This window comes from Arvicola amphibius, chromosome 5 (assembly GCF_903992535.2).
Source record: "Arvicola amphibius chromosome 5, mArvAmp1.2, whole genome shotgun sequence".
Taxonomy (NCBI): domain Eukaryota; kingdom Metazoa; phylum Chordata; class Mammalia; order Rodentia; family Cricetidae; genus Arvicola; species Arvicola amphibius.
Genome location: NC_052051.1, coordinates 20,075,265 through 20,098,323, shown reverse-complemented (window position 1 = coordinate 20,098,323; position 23,059 = coordinate 20,075,265). Strand labels below are relative to the sequence as shown.

Here is a 23,059-nt window from a genome sequence, read left to right as displayed (position 1 = left end):
GGAGGGGAAGCGGTTATTTAAACAGAGCTGAGAAAAGGGAAAATAGCCACACCTATTATCTCATCCAGCCTTCTTGGGCTGGCCTGTTTCCGGTCTGTGACTCCAGGCTGTCCTAGCAGAGAGGTCAAGAAATTGGCCAAGGCAAGGCAGAAACTCCAGTGAGCGCGGGCTTCCCTCGGTGGGCGGGGCTTAACCCTTGGGGCCAGGCCAACCCTCCTAACCTGAGCAGTGGCAACAGCAATGACCCCAGTGGTGTCGCAAGCAGGTTCCAGTCCACAGGCCTCCCTTTCCCGCTTGCAGGAGCCCGCCCTCCCTCAAGAACCACTCCCAACCCTGGGCCTCGGCTACTTTAAGGGCTCCAGAGCCAGCCCACATTGACACAGTCCCCACTCACCCAGGGTCCAGGATGGAGGCTGGGACTGGGCTTCTGCTCTCTATACTTCTGGGGTTGCTGCTCCTTTCCACGCCCGGGACTCGAGGTGCCAACCCCGCCCTGGTGGCCCGGATCACCGACAAGGGCCTGGATTACGGTAAGAAGCCGCACTTCAGGCTGGCCTAGGAGATCGGACACCAGGCACAGCGAAGACAGGGGAAATGTGCACCTCTGGTAGGGAGCCTGCCACATGGGTTATGTGACCACAGCTGCGATTCTGGCCAGGTCACTCCCCAGATGTGTTACTTCAGCCTACCACCTGCGTTATCTGACTTCTGCACCCGAATGGGGAGGAAGGGTCCCCGCAGCTGAAGCAGGAGGTAATTGAGAGAAAGGCAGGTAGCGGTGGCAGATGTCAGCGGAGAGCTTAATAAACAACTCCACGCAGGGACCTGGCATGGTTCCTTCAGGAAGAGTCTTGGTGGAGTTTGAAACGTGACCTAAAATCCATGCATCATAGCTGGAGGCAGTTAGAGGCTGGGAGGGACTAAGGGAGGCCTTCTTTGGGATGGGATGTTCCTCCACCCTGGGATCTGGGAGGTGGTCATACGGCTTACCAAACTTTAAACCGTTATGATTGGCACCTTCAAGACAAGCACGCCTCACACGCCTATACTCATGTTACTCCCGTTTTTTTTTTTTTTTTTTTTTTTTTTTTTTTTTTTTTTTTTTTGGTTTTTCATTCATTTATTGCAGTACCAGGGATCGAACCCAGGGCTTTGCACATGCCAGGCGGGTACTTGACCACTGATGTACAGCCAAGACTACACATTCTCTTTTTCAGTTTTGAATTTTGGATAGCAAACTGAATTACCCAGGCTGGCTTTGAACTCACTCTACAGTTCAAACAGGACTTGAACATGTTACAGTTTTCCTGCCTCTGCCTCCCAAAGTAGCCTGGGTTGTAGTTCTGTGCCACCGGGCTTGACCCCACTTTAAAACCTGGGGAGAAAAAGTATTTGATAAGCTACTGAAATAATACCACAGAATTATTGTGTCCAGGGGGCAAGGCAGCTGGGGTGCTTGTACAGCCATGACATGCCACATCTGGAGAGACTCCACTGCCTCGTCTTCCGGAGGTCACAACATCTCTCAGTTGGGTAGGGATGCTGGGATCTCAGACAGGCAATGGCAGGGTAAAATCAGGGAGGGCTTTCAGGAGGAAGTAAAGTAAAAAGGCAGTAAGAACTAGCCAGGGACAAAAGGTGGCAGTCTGTCAGAGGGCTCCTGCTGGATACACTCTAGAGAAGAGGTTGCATTGCAGGAGGTGAAAGGGAAGCCTCTAGAGACCTGTGTGTGCAGCCCAACTGGGGCAGACGCTTGGGTTCTGCTCCTGTCAGAAACACAGTAGGGCCACCAACTGCATTTGTTTGGAAACCCTAAGTCAGGTGCATTTGTCTTCTGCCCTTCCTGCTCCATGCTCTGAGACTGATGACATGTACCATGCGTGTGCCCAGAGCTCTGAGGTTGGTGCCATGTGTGTGCCCAGTGCCCTGAGGTTGGTGCCATGTGTGTGCCCAGTGCCCTGAGGTTGGTGCCATGTGCCATGTGTGCGTGTGCCCAATGCCCTGAGTTTGGGTGTTTTGTCCTTTCCACACTTTTAGTAAGGTTAATCCCCCTTTGCTGGTCTGGGAATTTACGGAGCACCCACTGTCTATGCCAGCCACAAGCTCTGAGCACCTGCTCGGTCTAGGCTGCCACTGGTGTGACAGGCCGGGCCCCATCTCACCCATGAGGAGGGTACTATTGTCTTGTTTGACAGATAGAGAAAGTTGAGCCTAGGGACTTATTCAAAACCACTCAGTTATGTCCAGGATTCTAGCCCTGAAATCTTTCCAGTGTTTGCCACACCCCAGGCCGGCAGCACTCCTTTTCTGGTTGTGTGGTTGGTAAAGGCCTCTCCATCCCCTTATGTGTGGGCACCAGCCTAAGAACTCCATGATATGCAGGCGCTCTTCTGACTCTCTGGCACAGGTGGGCTGGGCAGCCTGTGCTGTGATTACTGTCAGCAAGGACACCAGCCTCTCTAGTCAGGGAAGGTGGGAGCCACCGAAGAACCGAGAGCACAGGAGAGGAGGCAGGGTGGCCAGGTTGACCCCAGCTTTTCCTTATCTGCAGCGGCCAAGGAGGGGCTATTGGTGCTGCAGACAGAACTACAGAAGATCACGCTGCCTGACTTCACCGGGGACTTCAAGATCAAACATGTGGGCCATGGGCATTATAAGTTTCACAGGTGACTGGGGAGGGGACAGAGCCCAGGAGTAGTTCTGGAAGCCTCTTGGCGCAGGCAGTGGGGGTTCAGAGGGGGTTTGTTGGAGTGAGCTGGGTCCTTGCATTCAACATACAGCAGTGTTAATACCTCCTGAGTGTGTGGCCTGAGCCTCGGTTTCCTCACCTGTACCATAGAGCTGCTGCTCCTCTCTCTGCCTTAGAGGGCGAGCTCAGGATCCACTCACTTCAAGTAGCCTGGAAGAGAAGATAGGCTTAGATCTTAAAATGAAGTAGTATCCTGAGCACTAATGTCGCCTTTTGTAGGTGGGGTAGTCAGGGAAGGCTTCCCAGAGGAGGGGGCACCCGAGCTGAGTCTTCAAGGCTTTACTAGACGTAAGGGGCTCGTGTTTATTTAAAGAAGCATGGAGGGTAGACAGCAGAAAGAGGGCAGTCAGGCCTGCAGCCTATGAACGCCCTCTGTACTTAATGCTCCCTTCTGTTATTCCTTTTGTTAGTGCACATTTATTAAGCACTTGCTGTGTACCAAGCTCCCCCAGCATCTCCACCCCAAAAGGAATTGACCTATTGTTTCCCATGGACAGCCCTAGCCCCTTCTAGTCTTCTCTAAGGTCTATCTCAGGCTTTCTTAAATCTGGCCCCCTTACTGGGCATGAGGAGGCCAGGGTTGGAGGAAGGATCTGCCATCTGACAGAGCGTATCTGCCCACCCCTGGAAACTGTCAGTGGCCACTGAGGTTCACAGGGCCCAATCCTGTGTTCCTGAAAGCCCCTGAACCCCTTCCTCAGAATGTATTCACCCAGCCTGCTGCGGGGACCCCAGTGACATCAGGAGGTGTCCCAAGCCTGCCCTGTGCTCTGCCAAGCAAGGCTGAAAAGGAGGAAGCGTGGTTCCTGAGTCAATCATGTCCTGAAACCAGCCTGATACCATCCTCCTGTCTCCTTACAGCCTGGAGGTCCAGAGCTGTGAACTGCGCGGCTCCTCCCTGAAGCCGCTCCCAGGCCAAGGCCTGAGTCTTGCCATCTCCGACTCTTCCATCAGGCTCCGAGGCAAGTGGAAGGCACGCAAGTCCTTCCTGTAAGTTAAGTCCCATCTGCCCTTGGGCCTGTGGTCTCTCTCAGCCTTCAGTTCTTCTTCCTGGGTCATTGAAAGACCAGACAGGTGTCCTGAGTCTCTCTCTCTCTCTCTCTCTCTCTCTCTCTCTCTCTCTCTCTCTCTCTCTCTCTCTCTCTCTCTCTCTCTCTCTCTCCCCATGTCTTCTAAAGGAACAGGCCTGCTTCCCGAGGATTCGTAGTGAAATAAATAAGATCATACTGCCTGTTCCTGGTTTGTTTCCCACAGATCCAGACCCCAAAGCCAGGACCTCCCATGAGCTAGGGCTGTCCTTGGGAAATGACCTTCCAAATGTCCCTTCCCTCAGAGGGAGGAACAGAATGGGAGGAGTAAGCTTAGAGACAGTTGGAGCTCATGGAACAAGATTCTGGAGACTGTGAGAGATGCCCAGAAAGTCCCCAGTTCAGCCTGCTCACTCCTTCTACTGCACAGCATCAAGAGCTATTTGGGGTCACCAGCATTCCAGCCCCCAGATGGGGCAGCCCCACAAAACACACATGGGTGATTTAAGGGCTCTAGAGGTGAGAAGGCTAAGGAGGAGCAAGCCTGGCTTCCCCAGGGGCCTCTCTCCTCAGCTTGCAGATGGCATGTGCTTGCCACATTTCCTTGTGGACTCTGGACAGCACTGAGGTCTGCTTCCCTACATTCTAACCTCCTGTGACAGTGGCTGTCAACCTGTGGGTCGCCACCCTTTGGGGGCTGAATGACCTTTCACCGAAGTCACCTAAGACCATTGGAAAACACAGATGTTATCATTCCAATTCATAACGGTAGCAAAATTACAGTTATGATGTAGCAACAAAAATAATTTACGGTTGGGGGGTCGCCACAACATGAAGAACTGTATGAAAGGATCGCAGCATTAGGAAGGTTGAGAACCACTGTCCTATGACGACACTCCCTCCATGCCTCTGTCAATCACATCCACAGGGCTGTCTCCCTGTGGTGTCACCACCAAGGGCTACTGGGGGTGGGGCTTTAACCTGTGCGTTTGGGGGCACAACTAAGCCCAGGACCAGTCTCAGCTTGGTGGCCAGGTCACATCTACTCCCAAGACCTACAGTATCTGGTATAAACTGAGCCCTACTACAAGTATTAGATGACCAAATTTACAGATTTGGTGTAACTGGGGGAGGGGAAGGGGCGCACAAATCTTACTGATTCTTACACAGGCCACTGAAGCTTACATGCTGAAATGGCAACATCCATTATTACAGTTATCTGGGGAACTGGAGAGAGAGCTCAGCAGTTAAGGGCACTGGCTGCTCCCGCAGAGGACCTGAGTTCTGTTTCACGCGGGGCAGCTCCCAACCGCCTGTAACTCCAGCTCTAGGGGACCAGATGCCTTCTTCTGTCCCCCATGGACACCTAAACACACGCAGATGCAGACACAGACACATAAATAAAAATAAATCTTAGAAAGATGTTCTTGCCACTTTCTCTATCATTTTAGGGTTTCTCTGTGTAACAGCCTTAGATATCTTGGAACTCACTCTGTAGACCAGGCTGGCCTTGAACTCACTGTCTCTGCCTCCTGTGTGCTGGGATTAAAAGCGTGCACCACCGCCCAGGCACCCAGGCAGGGTGGTTTTTTTTTTAGGTTGGTTTTAGTCTGTATGATGTATATGAGGAATAGGTGAGAGAGGGGGGGCATGCTCACCCGTGGTGGCCATAGGCATTACATCACACTGGACCTGGTCTGACAGATCCTTGACGGCCCTCTGGGTCCTCCGCAGGAGCAGTACACACATTTAACTGCTGTGATCTCCCCAGGTCCCCTCAGGCTGTTTCCTGAAGGTACTTCTTTGTGGGTTGTTTTTGTTTTCTCTACTACTCATGATGCTTCAGTGAGCCACCCCACACACACATCACAGAGAGAGTTGGGAGTCAGGTATCTGGCCTGACTGTGTGTTCCGGAACTCGGACAGCTGTGCCGGGTGGGTTCCAGGAAGTGCTTCAGTGTCCTCTGGGGCCACAGCACCTGCAGTGCTGATTCTCACCTTCATCTTCAAAAGTCTTCTGAGCTTTGTGGTGGGAACCGGCGTTGTCGTAGGTTCATTTTCCGTAACTTTTCCTGTGCTCAGCGCTTGGCAGAGCTTGGGTTTCTTTCCATTGCTTTCTCCCTTCCTTGCTACTTTGTTCATTGTGTGGACTAAGAAATGAACCCCCACCCCCGTGTATGCTCATATGTTAAGGAGGCAACGCCTCCCAACCCCACCGGCTCAGAAGCTGGTTCTTGTCGCCGTGTATATATATATGGGGTTTGTTCGACCCCTGGCCTTCTACCAGCTCTTTTATTTGTGATTAAATCTTTATTTTTTTTCTTACTTCTGATTAACTCATAAATCCTTCCTGGTGTCCGCTCCTTTTGAGTAAGAATCCAAGTTCCTCTTTCCGCCCCAGTGGCGGCAGATCCTAGCCACAATGAATAACTGCCCCTCTGGCCTCCAGGAAATTGCAGGGTTCCTTTGACCTGGACGTCAAGGGTATTGCCATCTCAGTGAACCTCCTGCTGGGCAGCGATCCCTCCGGACGGCCCACGGTCACTGCCTCCAGGTGCAGCAGCCGCATCTATGACGTGGACGTGGACATATCAGGAAATGTGGGGTGAGTCACCACGGGGACCCCCTGGGTATGGTCCTCGGTGGGCTCTGATAAGTGTCCAGATCTGGGTGGAATGCTTAGTGCCCCACTGACAGTAGAGACTATCCCTTGGGGACCCTGCTGGGACACACAGGTACAGACCCAGGCAGGAATGCTGAGGTGCCATTTCCACAAGTCAACAGACTTAGGGGACCTCGTCAGGGGAGAAAGCTTTGGGTAGTTGGAGGAACATGTGGCTTTGGCCAAAGTTCAAGTTTATGGTCAAGTCATTTTGCCTCCCATTCTCTGTTGCCCTTGCTAGAAAACCAGATTCTAGTTCCAAGCCCAAATCCCCTGATCTTATTAGCTATGATAGGAGACTGAACCAGCCATACTGACCATGGCAGGACTCTGGGACCATGATTGTGAGCCACCTGATATGGGTGCTGAGAACCAGACTTGGTCCTCTGCAGAAACAGTATGTGCTCTTAATCGTTGAGCCATCTCTCCATCTCCAGATGGCAGAGCCTGGCTTTCTCCATCCCCACTGTCCCTCTACCCAGTGGCAGACAGCTGACTATGTACTCTATACCCTGCCCAGGTGGCTGCTGAATCTCTTCCACAACCAGATCGAGTCCAAGCTCCGAAAAGTATTGGAGAACAAGGTAATTAAGGCCAAGGGAGCCAGGTGGATCTCCTCACAGGCTGCTGTCTCTGGACAGGCTGTGGGGGCCTATTTCACACACACACACACACACACACACACACACACACACACACACGTCAGTTTTGTGTCCCTCCCCATGGTTGAAGCAGGAACTTCAGGAACTCACACACACACACACACACACTCTGTGGTCCTGGGATCTAGGTAAACTTGATATGCATGTCAGCCTCCGCTATGACACCTTACCAAAGTGACTTACACTCCCTGCTGCTGCTCCTGGTAATGATTAGCAATATATCTTATAGCAATGTACATCTCAATAATTATCACAAAATACAGGGGTATAATTATTGTTTTCTCAATTAATATAATTAGTGCAGAATATACTATTCTTATTTATAAAGAACAGCTGCTGTTTTATGATCCTGTGCTTTGGCCAGGAATCATGAATTCTCTAAGGTTCTTTTGCATAGTCTTGGCCCATTTTTTTCTTTTCAATGTTATGAGACAGGGTCTGACTACACAGCCCAGGCTGGCCTCAAACCTTCCTGGGGTTATGAACATCAACAACAAACTGGGATTGAACCTCAGACTTTGAAAGAGAGAGTGGGGTGGCTCAGAGGGGTGTAGAAAACTAAGTGGTGCTAGACCAAGATGGAGACTTTCCCAGCCCTGGGGCCCCATATGCCAAAAAAGCCTTAGGAGTATTTCGGAGGAGTTGAAGATCTAGCTTGGCCCCTGCTCTCTATAAGTTTTCAGACATCTCTTCCCTGCAAGCTCCTGTCTCTGGCTACTACAGGACACGCTCTTCCCCAGGCTAAGAAAACATACTCTTGTCTTGTTGCCCTGAACCCCCAAACACCTAGGATGTGGTTGGCCTTGGGTCCTGTGAGCAAGCAGCCAGAACTCAGAGATACAGAGGTCACAGGGCCAGCAGATACTGATCAGGACTTGAACCCAGGACAGGGGCTTCCTCCTCCTTGCAGCACCCTTAGCCACCATGCTGCTATACCTCCAAAAGACCCCCCCCCCCAGACATCTGGAACAGAGGACCTCTGCACAACCACTTAGGTCTCTGAAAGAATAGGGTACCCAGGCACTGGGCCAGTTTCCCTGTCTCTCTCTTTCATTGAACACGTGGATGGATACGTTGCAATCAGTGGGAACTCACAAATCCAAAAGAGCTGTAGCTAGGCATGGTGGCACACACCTGCAATCCCAATACTGAGTCAAGAGGATCTCAAACCTGGGGTACATAGCAAGAATCTGTCAAAATGGAGGGAAGGCAGGGCAGAGATGGCTCAGTGGGGAAAGTGCTTATTGTACAAGTTTCAGGGATGTCCAGCCCCATGTAAAAGGCAGCAGTGTGGCGCATCTGTAACCAAAAGCTGTGGGGTCACAGACAGGCAGGTCCCAGGGGCTTGTTGGCCATCTAGGTTAGATGATAGTGAGCTCCAGGTTCAGAGAGAGATCAGTCAAGGTTCAAAACCAAGGTGGGGAGAGAGGAAGGGGGGGAAAACACCCAAAGCTGGCTGGCCTCTGGTTTATCTGCATGTATGGGTGAGTGCATCTGCACACAAGTGCACACATGCATATATGTGTGCACACATGCACACAACATACAACACCTACAGAAGAGAGCAAAGACATGCTGTTTAAAGTTTCCACTCTCCTGTGCATGTATAAACAAAGAAAATACTTATACATTGGTGTGGAAAGTCCTTCTGTATATGTGTTGCTTTTATTGGTTAATGAATAAAGAAGCTGCGTACAGCCAATGGCTTAACAAAATAAAGCTAGGCTGGAAGAGATATATATAAAGAGAGAGTAGGCGGAGTCAAGAAGAAGCCATGTAGCCCTGCTAGAAACAGATGCCAAATGCCAGAACTTTACTCGGTAAGCCACAGTCACATGGAGATACACAGATTAATAGAAATAGGTTAACCAAAGATATAAGAGCTAGCTAGCTGCATACCTTTAATCCTAGCACTTGGGAGGCAGAGGCAGACGGATCTCTGTGAGTTCGAGGCCAGCCTGGTCTACAAGAGTTAGTTCCAAGACAGGCTTCAAAGGTACAGAGAAACCCTGTCTTAAAAAAAAAAATCTAGCTAGCAATACGCTTAAGTGATTGGCCAAGCAGTGATTTAAATAATATAGTTTCTGAGTGGTTATTTTGAGTCCGGGCTGCCGGGAACAAACAAGAAGCCCCCTACAACAACGCATGGGCTCAGATGTAAATAAATGTGAGTTGACACAGGACATGCAGTTGTTCTTTGAGATGGGCTCCTGGCAGGCACAGCCCTTGGTCTTTCTCACCTGTGAGATCAGCTTGTTGCAAGCTCCACTTCCTCAGCCAGCTGCGAATGAAGAGTTCACTCACGGATCATCGCCATGTTGGCAACGTTTACTTATTTACTTATTATTTGTGGGAAGGGCACACGGGCCGTGGCGCACATATAAAAGCCAAAGGGCAATCTGTGGGAGATATTCTCTCCTTCCACTCTATAGGTCCTGGGTATCAAACTCAGGATGCTGGGACTGGTCACAAGTGTCTTTATGCACTGAGCCACCGCGCCAGCCCCCATCTCTATTTCTAGGCCCCCTTTCCTCCTCCTGGCTTCTCTGTTGTCCAGAGGGAACCACATGGTTAGCATCTCGTCTTTCAGAGTATTCATGTCTGGTTTTCTTGAAACATTTCTTCTTGGTCATATTTTGTTGGCTTATATAATAAATAACTCAAGTGATTACAGCAGCCAGGACAGCAAACCGGTTTGAAACACATATTTCCTGCTCTTGAGAAGCTCACGGCTCCACTGGTGGCAATAAATTGTGTGTAAGTGTCTCATACACACGACCACTGGGTGTCCTATGGGTACCCAGGGAACAGGGACAGCCAAAGCTGCCATGCCCAATGACAGCCAGTAGGGGACCACTGTACGACCTCTATGCTTACTTAGACAGGGGATCACTTCTGCTCTGGTGGCACCTAGTATGTGCTAAGCATTTACAGATATTTGCAGGTAGATGATTACTGAGCCAATGTCACCGAGGGCTTGCACAAGTGGAGACTCATTAACCTTCCCCTTCCTGTTCCTCTCAGGTTTGTGAGCTGATCCAGAAGTCCGTGACCTCTGACCTGCAGCCGTATCTCCAAACCCTGCCAGGTAGGGGCACCCACATACTCCTAGGGACTCTATTTCTCTTCATTTTTCTTAAGTTCAGATTTGAATCCTATCAAACAGAGACAAAAGAATAGAAAGCAGTGATTTTAAATCCCCTTTTCTCCTCAGCTTTTCTCCCAAAAGGTAGCCTTGATCTAGGCCATGCCTATAAAATAAAGCATTTAACTGGGGCTTGATTACAGTTTCAGAAGCTTCGTCCATTATCATCATGGCAGGGAGCATGGTGGCTCACAGGCAGGTGCTGGGACACCTGAGAGCTACATCTTGACCCAGAGGCAGAGAGAGAGAGCCTGAGCCTGACATGGGCTTTTGAAACCTTAAAGCTCGCCCCCAGTGATATATTTCTCCAAAATGGCCACATCTCCTAATCCTTCCAATCTTCTCAAATAGTGCCACTCCCTGGTGACTAAGCATTCAAATATATAATCCTATAAGAGTCATTCTTGCTCAAACTACACAGATGTCTAGTATTTGCTATTTTTTTTTTTGCAATGGTCACAAGGAGGGTATTTAGGGAAGCAGTTAGGGCTCACCTCCTCTTCACCTGCTGCAGACCACACCTGGCCCTGCTGCCCCTCACACTTCCTGCTCTAACTTGCAGTCACAGCAGAGATCGATGATGTCCTGAGCATTGACTACAGTTTGGTGGAGGCTCCCCGTGCAACGGCCCAGATGCTAGATGTGATGTTTAAGGTGAGGGTATAAGAATGGGAGTTAGCAACAGACACAGGACAGTCAGCCCACTCTGCTTCCTAACCTCAAGTCTGTCCTTATTTTGGGGGGTTCTTGTTCCACCCAGGGCCCAGAGTTATGGAGTGGTGGGTAGCCTTCCCAGAAGTGGGAGTCACACAAGAGTGTCTCTATCCCACCCTCAGCTTCAAAACTCCCACTTGCTCTCCCCAAATTCTCCAGCACCTTGCCCGCCCTGATGACTGGGGGCATCAGAACTGGGTGGGGCAGAGGGGCTGGGCAGCACACATCCTGCTGTTTCCATAAGGCAAAGTTCCTAGGGCCCTTTGTGCCATAAGAGACACAAATTTGCCCAAAGGACTTCCTCATTAAAGGGGCAGTTTATGACAGTGTTTCCAGCCAGTGCTATTCATCAATTAATCGTCGCAGGTAAGCCCTGAGCTCTGTGGCTAGCCGTGGGGTAGACTTCAAACAGTCCACTGTCCCCACTTCTCTCTCCAGGGTGAAATTTTTAATCGGAATCACCGGTCCCCGCCGGCCTCCCCCACTCCAATGATGAGCCTACCTGAAAGCAAGTGTAAACAAATGGTCTACTTTGCCATCTCAGATCATGCCTTCAACATAGCCAGTCGGGTCTATCACCAGGCTGGGTACCTGAACTTCACCATCACAGATGACATGGTGAGAATGTGGGCTTTGTCGTGCTCCCCAGGGACAGTGTGGCTCATCCTTCCCTCCGTTCTGTTTGTACTTTCACCAAAAAAATCATGAGTTATAGCTAAGCAAATATCAAGACTAGCAAAATATATTAGCATAATTTCTCTTTATTTCTTGGGTCACCAGGAAACTCAAGGCCAAAGTTCTTTCTCCCTCATAACTATCAAAGACTTGTTTATGTGTCTCTGTTTGACCTTCTAGTCTAGGCCTATTCTAACTCATATTTTCTGTTATCATGATAACTTCTGCAGGCTTATTAAAAATAATTTAATGAATGAAGCAAAGTCGCATTACAGAGAAAGGAAATAAAAACCAAATAAAAAGTAAATGACAGTTATGAAGACACTAGATTTGTAATTTTTCTTTAAATCACAGATCTGTCTGGGAGCTTCCCTGCAGCCAACGTGAAAAGGGTACCTAATTTAGTGATTCGGAGTGAGAGGAAGAAACAGATCTTCCTAAGACACATTGATGTCACTGTCACTGGTGGGATTTGCAGAGATGAGAGTGACTTTTATAGCAAATCACACCTTATAACCCAACCCCCACCCCAGTTCTTTTAGGTTTTCTAGGGTTCAAGGGTGGTTTGCTGTAGCACCTCTTAAAAATTGAGGTCTGTGGCCAGTTGTGGTGGCGCACGCCAGTAGAATTTGCTGAAGAAGGCAGAGGCAGGAGTATCACAAGTTCGAGGTCAGCCTGGGCTACACATTTTATTTAAAGAAAAAATTGAGGTCTGTGAACTATGTCAAGGTGGTGGGGACACAGAGTGATCACCCTGGCCAAGATGGAAGGCCATCTGATGACAGATAGGTGACTTTGATCTGGCAGTGGCTTCTCCCCATGTGACAGATCCCTGAAGGCAAGGTTGAAAACCCTGGCCCAAAGTCTAACTCAGAATCTGGGAGCTTCAATCAGGTCTCAACTGAGAACTGTGAATGATGCCCACAGGATCACAACTATAGCCCCATCTCCAGGAGGTTCACATGCTCTATAAGACAGAGGCCTCATGGTAGCCAAGGCAACTGGACCCATAGGGAGAAGCTAATTAATCTACACACACACACATGCACACACGCACGCACACTGTAGTTCATATTGCTTGTCAACCTAATAGGACCTAGAATCACCAAAGAAACAATGACAAAACCCTGGCATCTCTGGAGGAAGTATACAGGTTGGGTTAACCGAGACTGAAGACTCAGTCACCTGTGGGCGGCATCATTCTGTAGGCTGAGGTCTAGGCTGAATGGAAAGGAGAGAGTGAGCTGAGTCAGGGCCATCTCTGCTTCCTGACTGTGGGTGCAGGGTGTCCAGTTGCCTCAAGCTCCTGCTGTGATGGGCTGTACTCTTGAACTGTGAGCCAAAATGAGCCTTCTTCAAGTTGCTTTGGTCAAATATTTTGTTACAGTCATGAGACGTGACTCACTCGTCTGTCTCCTCAATTCTCTTCTAATGAGCATTCTAAACCCCCCCCCCCCCACACTGTGTCTTCTTTCTACAGTTACCACCTGATTCCAACATCCGGCTGAACACCAAGAGCTTCCGCCCCTTCACTCCTCAGGTAAAGCCCCTTCCGCTTTCCACAGGCACAACTTGAGCCCACCAGTTTGCCAAGGTTTCTCTCTAGAACCTCTGTGGCCCTCTCCACTTGACACAGAATCACAGGCTAGTGAGGAGACCCTGGGGACTGCAGACTTGAGGACTCCCTTCCAAGTCCTTGCAGCGTGGACCTATGCTCCCTTAATCAGACTTCCTCAGGTTTTTCCATCTGGTTTTGGTGTTAAGGAGCCCAAGGGAATAGTGGGAAGGGAACCTAGTTAATATCGCCTAGCAACCAGAGAGGGTTTACCAGGATCCAGGCTTGTCCCACTTGCTTTAAGGGGTTCTTACAACATTTGATGTGCTGGGGATGGAACCTGGGGTACGCATATGCTACAAAACCTCATTATCCCTGAGTTACAACCCAGCCCACAGTTTTCTAACACAGGATCTCATATGCAGCCCAGGCTGGCTTTGAACTTAACAATCTCCCTGCCTCAGCTTCTCACGAGCTTGAAATTTCAGATGTGCACCACTATACCCAGTACTGACAGTTTTCTGAATGGAAAAGAAGTTCTCATATCTCACCATTCCAGAGATATAAAAGGTTATAGAGGCAAGGATTCCTGACCCCTGCTGGCTCCTGGCACCCACTTCCCATGAAAAGGCTCCCAGGTTCCCAATAGTGTCAGATCCCAGAAGAGGGTGTCAGATCACAGAAGTCATGAAGCCCCATACAGGTACGAAGAACTAGACCCAGGTCTTCTACAAAAACCAGATATGCTCTTTAACCACCTCTCTTTAACAAGCTCTCTCCCGGGGGCCCCCTCCTCAGCCCCTCTTTCATAGTCTCTACAGGAGGCAGTGTGTGTTGCCCCAGGTTCTTTTGCACAAACAAAAGAACTCCCTCTTTCCTGTCTGTGGGAAACCCTCCATACTGGAAATTAAGTAACTTCCTCCCCCTCTTTGGTCACAGTGAGGCAACCTGCCCTTGTGTGTGTATAGTCTCCATAGAAGGGCACATGGGTTTGCTTGCAGTCCTTGGTGACACCAGCATCACAGTGAATAACCCCCAGACCTTTCTGTATGTGGCTTCAGTTCGTCCCCTAGATTCCCATTGGCTCCTCTCTCAACTTTTCCAATCGTGTCCTGCATAAGGCTAGGTACTGTGCAGAAAGGAATTTAAAATGTGAGAAAGAATTGAAAAGTTTGGTTTGGAGAGACGGCTCAGCAGAGAAGAGCCCTTGCTCTTACAGAAGACCTTATTCAGTTCCCAGCAGCCACATGGTGGCTCCCAATCTCCGTAACTCCAGTTCCAGGGTATCCGCTGCCCTCTCCTGACCTCTGGCCACCAGACATGCATGTGGAGCCCAGACATACATGCAGGCAAAACACTCATAGCCATAAAACTAAACAAATAAATCTAAAAACAAATTAAAATTCAAGAAAGGACTTGAATGTCCAAGTCCTACATTGTCAGGCCCTGTCCCTCCTCAAAGTCACAGATTTGTCCCAGCTAGCTCTGCGGCATCCTTGGTCACACCCTGGCTCCAGCACCCCTTGGCTCTCGACTGCCCCCCTCCTTCTTCTTGTCTTCACCATACTTGTCTAGCAAAGCGGCCACCTGCTATGTCCCCACCTCCTCCAGCTCCCAAACTCCCCTGACAGTAATAGATGAATCTGCCCTTATAGAACCAAAGGCTCATGGGAGTTTGTTTCTCCACCAACTCTGCCCTCCCCAGTCTTTTCCCAGATTAAATTCCATGGCCACCATAATTCAATAATTCAATAAAATGCTGAGCCCCCTTGCAATGATGAGATCTGGTTAGGTCCAGTTTTTGAAAGCTAGCCCAAATGCTATAGTACTCTCCTCTCCCTACTGGCCAGGGAGGATGGGGTGGGGTGTCTACAAGGGCAGATCAATGTTAGGAAGGCACAGGGTATAGCACATTTTGTGAAATGTAGAACCAGACCCAAAGTGTCCCCTTTATATTTTCCCTCGAGACTCTGGAGACGTATTTCCTTCTTCTGACACGATCTCCAAATCCTACCCCCAGATAACCAGAAGGTACCCCGACATGAACTTGGAGCTTCGTGGAGCAGTGGTCTCTGCCCCACTCCTGAATGTCAGTCCTGGGAATCTATCCTTGGCCCCTCAGATGGAGATCGAAGGCTTTGTTCTCCTGCCCAGTTCCACCACAGAGTCTGTCTTCCGGCTTGGTGTGGTAAGGCTCCGAGTCTTTGCAAATACTGTTCCCCTTCACAAGCACTTTTCTCCTCCCTCGCCTCAGGTCTCAACCGACACATTTCAGCCCCGGAAAGGGCTTCCTGGCTTTTTCTTTTCACCAGTCTGTCTGACCATTTGCATTTTTAAAAATTTGTGGCACTCTGTTAACTCTCTCAATGGTGTTTATTGCCCTGGCATTTGTGTAGTTAGTTGGAGATTTGTTTATTTAATGTGCATGTCTCCCTCTGAGTCAGGACTGTGGTGGGGAGGGTCATTGTCTTGTTGCCAGGGCAGTGTAGCCATTCCCTGAAGACTACATTTCCCAAGCTCCCTTGCATTCTGACTTCCAGTTTTATTGGCCAATAGCTGCAATATCAGAATACTATCTGGCTTCCAGCTTTCACTGAGTTCTGATGCTCCCATACCCCCCTCCTACTCCCTTTCTTTGGGGGGGGGCTTATTAAGGTTCCTTCATCTACATAACCATTCCCTTGAACCAAATTCCTACTAAATTAAATAATAAGAGTGTTTTTTGTTTCTTTATGGCCTCTGGTTCATAGATTTTAGAGTCCTTTGGGGGACCCTGTACCCTGGATGAAGAATTTGCTGTCTTCTCTCAGGCTTCAGCTCAACAAGGCCAAAATTCTGAAGGGCAGTTCCTCTCAGAGGGCGTACCCGTCTTTCCGAGTGTTACTGCTGATATCAACTTTTTTTAAAAATAAAATAGAATTCATCACTATCATCCTAGAGCTGAGCAGGGCCCTGGGGGACCTGGCCCTGACCTCTGAGAGCTAGCTAGGGATGCGAATTCCAGGTCTTCTCTTGGTGCCCCATTCAAAGTTTAACTGCTGTGTTTCTCAGCAATTTTAAATAAAGCTGTTCACGTCCAAGTTCAATCCCTTACTTGACAACACATTGAGTGCCGTGGGAGGCTGCAGCCCAGCGGGCGAGTTTCTGAGGCTGCTGGTGTCTGCCTCAGCCCATGCATGGCAACTACCATCAGTAAAACTTTTCTTTCTTTCTTTCTTTCGTTCGTTCTTTCTTTCTTTCTTTCTTTCTTCTATTTTTTTGGGGGGGGAGGGTTGTTTTGTTTTGTTTGTCTTGTTTTGCTTTTCGAGACAGGATTTCTCTGTAGCTTTGGTGCCTGTCCTGGAATTAGCTCTTGCAGACCAGGCTGGGCTCGAACTCAGAGATCTGCCTGCCTCTGCCTCCTGAGTGCTGGGATTAAAAGCGCGCACCACCACCACCCAACTAAGCTTGTTTCTTTCTACTGCCTCTTCCAGGTCGCCAACATGTTTGTCTCATTGACCTTCAACAACAGCAAGGTCACCGGGATGCTGCATCCAGAGAAGTAAGGAGCCTCAACAGGGAATGGCGTCACAGCAGGGGAAAGCTGTGCGTGGGCGTCCAGCCGGGCTCCATCTGGACTCCGTAATTGGGGTCGGGGTGGGATGTGACTCCCCGTATCAATGTTGAGGACCTGCCACTTGGGAAGGAAATTTAAGTATTACTTACTCTGGTTGGTTTAATTCTTCTGCTGTACTGTTCCACAAATTTCAAATGTCTGGATAACTAACTCACTGCTCTTGCTTTGTCTATGGATTTTAGCTCTCAGCTGTATTGACATACTGGAATGCTAAAGACCGCACTTTGACACTTCCCCAGTCCCCCCTGGTCTTCCCAATATTATCATTGTGTCTGTTTCTCCTGCCCCTCTGGCACCTGCGCCTCCTCCTCTCTGGGGACCCACTTAGCCCCCCTGCCATGATGCCCACCCCTGTGATTCTGCTTTGTTACAGGGCCCAAGTGAAACTGATAGAGTCCAAAGTCGGCATGTTCAACGTGAGTTACTGTCCTGAGTTATGACATGATTAGGATGCCAGTTAATTGAGATGTTTTTGAAGCAGTTGCCATGGCACCTAGAATAGGAACGGGAATAGAAGAGCAGATCTCTGCCCAGGCCCCTGTCAAACCTCTCAAGAATGCAATACAGGGTCAATGAATAATTATGTCCCAATATAAGATTGGCTGTTGGTCAGAATTATTTTAACTGCAATGAAAAGAAATCCATCTCAGGTTGTCTCGAGCAAAGAGGTCAGATTCATAGGGTCACAGAACTAAAAATAAAAGGCAGGGCTTGAGAGATGACTCAGTTGGCAATGTGCTTGCTGTGTATAAGGACCTGAGTTCAAATCCCCTGTGCACAAGTAAAAAGCCAAGCATGGTAATCCCAGGGCTAGGGAAAAACAGGTGGACCCCTGGTGTTAGGATTAGCCCCGTATCTTACACCTAGAGCCCGCTGGCCAGCCTAGTCAGTGAGTCCCAGGAGCAGTGAGAGAGCACGCTCAGAAAATAAGGTGGAAGGCTCCTGAGGCATGACAGCTGAGGCTGACCTCTGTCCTTCATAAAGACACACACATGCGCACACACACACTTACACACCCCCACACACACACCCGCATGCACACACACACACACACACACACACAGGACAACTAGCATCACAAAACTAAGGGTGGGCATTTCAGGTAGAGCTGGACCCAGGTGCTCAGCTCTGTGCATCAGGAGCCTCTGCCCATCCCTCAGGTCTAATTTCACCCGTCTTGGCTTCATTCAGAGACGGGTGCTTCCACTGGTAGCAACCCCAGAGTCTCCTGTAGAAGAAAAAAAATCCCTAAGCTAGTTCTCATTAGATTAAGTTTAGGTGTGGGTATTGTTTTGTTTCAAGACAGGGTCTCACTATGTAGCCCTGGCTGTCCTAGAACTCACTACGTAGACCAGGTTGTCCTCAAACTCACAGAGATCCACCTGCCTCTGCCTCCCAAGTGCTGGGATTAAAGGAGCAAAGATTTGTAGTCAGCTTCATTCACCACCACCACACGGGCTTAGGTGAACTGCACATAACTGTTTAGTGGGGCACAGAATGGCTGCGTGGTCACCATGCGCCTTTTCTCTCCTCCCCCAGGTGAACCTGTTTCAGGCGTTCCTCAACTACTACCTTCTCAACACCCTCTACCCTGATGCCAACAGTAAGAATGGCTCTAGGCCTTCCCAGGTCTGGAGTAGACACCGCTTCTGGGGAGAGACTTTACCCTGGATTGGAAATCAGGGTCTCCTGAGAGCTGGGTGACCCTGAGAAGTTACCTGACAGAACTTTAATGGCCTATGTGGGATGGAATATTGAAGGCAATCTCACGTTCTTCCAGGCTCCAGTGGGGATTTGGGATTGAGGCAGTTCTTTGATGCACAGCAAACTCCTTTTGGGGAAGGAGAGACTTCTGGAAATGCCCACACTTCCTGGGGTAACAGGAGAAAGACCAGGATTGGGTCCTGCTACCCTGTACCCGCCACTTCCTCCGTCAGGCCATGTCTAGGGGCTTAGGTACCCTGCCAGACATTCTGGGTTCAAATCTGCAGTTTTCTTGCTTTAGAACCCAAAACAAGTTACTTGGCCACTCTGTACCTGAGTTTCCATATCTGTAAAATGGGAATAGTGGTAACACCCACCTCACAGTCTTAGGCCATCACTGAGTGGGAACACACTACCTCAGGCATATATAGAGCTCTGAGCTTTGGTAAAAAGTTGTCTGTCGCTGTCAGTTACCAACACATCTCTTCAATGGTGTTGTCAACCCACAGATGAGCTGGCCAAGGGCTTCCCCCTCCCTCTCCCAAGGAATATTCAACTTCATGACCTTGATCTCCAGATCCACAAGGTGAGTGGGCCCAGTGGGGCTCTGGGGACATGAGGGGTGGCAGCTAGGCACCTTACCAGGTCTGGAAGCCACCACTCAGAGAGTGGGCCCAGTTCAGTCCTGCAGTTGAGAGAAGACTCATGAGGACAGAGCGTCCCCTGGAGTTAAAATACGCCGGGAAGTCAAGGTTGGGGTTGGCGGACAGGAGAGATGGCTCGGTGGTCGAGAGCAAGCATTGCTCCTCCAGGGGACCATGGACTGTTTGCAGCCCCATAATGGGTGGCTCACAGATGTCTGTAATGTAACACCAGCTCCAGGGGATCTGACACCTCTGGGCTACGTGGGTACCTGGGCTCACATGCACAAACCCACACACAGATGCATGTGCCCACTGCACCTTCCTGGCAGCCTCATGGATGTTCTTTGTGCCACCTAAATTTCCTCTCCTTGACAAAGGACACAAAATCGAGAGCTCCTGGGCCTCACTCTCTTTTGATGTTCTTGAATTTCCATCGTCTAGACAGGGGGCAATTGGGGCAAATTCAGTTCTTCTCCTGGGATCCACCAGTGTCTTTAGCAGTCAAATGGCCATGGTTGACCTCAAAATTCTAATAAACATGGTAATGTATGATGACTCTTATAGCCGCTTCCCAGGTGCCAGGCAAAATAAACATATTAATTATATGCACACACAATTAATAATAAAACATACAGATGTTGTCACTGTTGGGCAGGAGCTATTTGACACAGCCTGAGGCCCCAAAAGGCTCATTTTGAAAATCTCAGCCTCACCAGCATGTCATGTTCCAAAGGCCGTTGGTAAATTTTATGATTGCCCAGGTTGGTTTGTTTAATTTTCTGCTGCCCTGGGCTTCACACATGCTGGGAAGCCCTCCAGGACTGAGCCGCAACCTCAGTCCCCACATTGATTCTTAAGTGGAAGAGCTGTACCCCAAATGCAGCTTAAAGCACCCTATTTTAAACAAGTGCTATAGCCTTTACACATTTTTTTTAACTGTCTGAAGGAGCATTTCCACCCACAAGCGTGGTTGGAATTCGGTGGACTTGTCTCCAGGATCCTGGGGGCTTATTTGTTTGTTTTCTCTTTCCCTAAGGTTTTCTTATTTTTGTTTGTTTCAGACATGGGCAATATTAGCTCTCATACTGTTAAAGGGGTCTCTAGGTTCTGAGCTGTCTGAATTCAGTCAACAAACAGACAGTTTGAGGAGTAGTTTATTTAGCCAGGGCTGGTGAGATGGGCCAGGGGGTGAAGGCACTGGCCCTCAAGTTTGATGACCTGAGTTGGATCCCCAGGACCCACATGATGGAAGGAGACAGTTGACTCCCATCAATTCCCACAAGTTATCGTCTGACCTCCAGGCGTGCACCATGAGACCCCATGAGGTGTGTGTGTGTGTGTGTGTGTGTGTGTGTGTGATCTGTGCATACTCACACACCACACACACACACACACAAAACAAATAAATAAATGTAAATATGATTTCAAAGGCTAGATAAACACTCCAAAGAGACCAGAGTGGCTTCCCCAAGGTGCCCAGCTATCAGGGGAACCTACTTTGTGGATTTGAAAAATTTTATAAATATGAGATGGGTGACATTCATAGACTAAGGTAAACCTTCCTCCTTCCAAAACCATGGTAGACCAGATCTCCTTTCCAGTGTATTTCTTCCCAAGATCTTCACAAAATGGGGAGGCAAAACCACTGTGCAAGAGACAACGGAGTCATCTTGGGTTAGTACATGATGTAGACCTTTCATTAGTGCACACTGGCTGGGAGGATGCCCTGGGGCTTCAGTTTCTGAAACAGAGAACAACCTAACTGCAGAGAGGCAACCTAACCATCAGAGACACAGGTACCAGGATGCGACTGCAGTTCTCCTCAGAGACCTCAGCTTTTCTCCTAGAATTGAGAGTCATTGCTTTTCCTTTAAAAAACAAAACAACACCATTCCTGGGGCTTGCTCCTCCTCCTGCCTAGCCTCTACAGCCCAGTGATAGTTGGACACAGTCCTATTTGACACAAGGATGGTGATTGACTCCATCAATACAGCAAGAAATCTATCTGCTTCTCGCTCTCCTGACGATTGTTGTGATGGTGCATTTCTGTGGTCCTTCTGCGTCCTGAGCCTCAGTTATCTCTCTAAGCAGCATCTCTAAGATAAGATAATGGGGCTGGCAGCTGTGCAAACCCCCCTGAAGATGCTGTTGTCCATGGTCAACGTCCATCCGACTGCTGCTCAGAACAAAGGCTAGGTGACCATTCACACAGCTGGCCCTTGTCTCTCTCTCCTGTACACGGGGTATAGCTCCAGCTTCCCTGAGTTTTTGTGAAAGTCGGGGGCCAAGAATGGAAGCACCTGGGAAGAGACTACCAGGTTTATCACCCCCTCTTCCTTTTAAGATGTCAAGTCGACAGACAAGGACCGCCTGTTTCCGGCCAGACAGCCCATGGTCATGGGTGGAGCTAATACCCACTACGCTTTTGACCTCCAAAGATCACAATGGATCCCTATGGACAGAGTCCGAGCTGGCCTTGAGAGCTGACTTCCCACCCCATCCAGATGATGGAAACTTAAGAACAGCAAGAAAGCGAAGCCCAGGAACTCACGAATTCATGTCCTTTGCCAAGGAGGGGAAATTTAGGTGGTACAAAGGACATTTATGAGGGCCTGCCAGGAAGCTGCCATCTGGGAGAAGGGGCTGGCAAAGGCTACAGTGGAGAGCCAGGACCTGAAGCTGGAAGTGTGTACACTGACCTGACTCTTATTCCTAGCGGAGCTTGCGCTCTTCACAGCAGCTACATCTCTCTGGAGTAAGGGATTCATATTCTCTGTCCTCCCTCCCTCTCTCACTTTCTTAACAAGGTCTGGCCTCAAATCAGCGATCCTCCTACCTCAGTCTCCTGAGAGCAGGGACGCAGGTGTGCACTACAGTGCCTGGCTTAGAGCAATCTCTTTCCTGTTTTTTTCCTAGGGCTTCCTATACTTGGGTGCCAATGTCCAGTACCTAAGAGTCTGAGGACAAGAAGAAAGATGGACCCTGGAGACCACAACTGGACCTGACATTTGCAATTCCAGATATGCAACATCTGGAGATTTTGGACTCTGGAGAGTCGCAGAATACAAAAGATGTTTCTGTTTCTGGCTCTATTGGACCCCGTCCCTATAGTCCTCCTCATGTGTGCTCTCTTGACCCGGACTTGACTCTCTCTTCCAGGAAGCCCCACCCTCACCCCACTGACCTGGAATAGCTTTAAAAGCAGGGACTGTGGTTAAAAACAGAACCTGTAGTTTTGAAGTCACCATCTAATCTTTATATCTGGCAGTGTTGGCACGTAGTAGGTCCTCAATAAATATTTATAGGATGACTTGACATTCCAGCTGAAACTCTTTATTGCTCCCTGCTCCCTGCCCCCACCCTATCCCGCCATCTGGTCTCAGCCAGTCTTAGATGCTGGGCTCCAGCTGAGGTCTGTGAGGCTAGACTTTGGCTCGCCCCTCTCTGCTGTTGGTCCCTGCTCTAAGGGCCTCACCCAGAGAGTGAGTGGGTGGAGGACTCCACACGCCCCTTTCCCAGCCCTTGGTCTGGTGTCCAGCACAAAGGCCCTTGTCCTCTCTAGGCTCCTGGCCTCATTCTCACAGCATCGCCTCCCGCTTGCTGCAGCAGCAGGTCCAGAACAAAGCAAAAGTCACAGCCCCTCACTGCTGTCCTCAACAGGGCCTGTGCAAATGAGGAAGAGAGGGATCCAAGGAAGGTTTTGGTTGGACCCTAATCAAAAGCTCATCTGACTGCCTGCGAGGAGAGGCCCCGGTTTCTAACTACCGAACAATAAGCCTTTGATCAGACTTAATAAAGAGTCATTCCCACGTTATGTAGTTAGGCCCCCCAGGCTGGGAGTCAGAAGGCTCATTGGAGTTGGTTTTTGTTAATTGTGTTAATGAGCAGATGGCTCGCGCTGCCGG

At 49.5% G+C, this 23,059-nt stretch overlaps 1 protein-coding gene across 1 annotated transcript; it reads left to right on the top strand.

Annotated features, from left to right (window-relative positions):
• Positions 1-289: 289 nt before the first annotated feature.
• Positions 290-22,469, top strand: LOC119815007 (lipopolysaccharide binding protein). The gene is made up of 15 exons (XM_038331136.1): positions 290-530; positions 2,552-2,666; positions 3,611-3,739; positions 6,227-6,382; positions 6,960-7,023; positions 10,126-10,189; positions 10,809-10,900; positions 11,399-11,578; positions 13,116-13,175; positions 15,211-15,378; positions 16,664-16,731; positions 17,180-17,222; positions 18,346-18,409; positions 19,020-19,096; positions 22,071-22,469. The coding sequence occupies exons 1-15, from the start codon at positions 407-409 to the stop codon at positions 22,113-22,115; spliced, it is 1,449 nt and encodes a 482-aa protein (XP_038187064.1). The 5' UTR covers positions 290-406; the 3' UTR covers positions 22,116-22,469.
• The last annotated feature ends 590 nt before the right edge of the window (positions 22,470-23,059 follow it).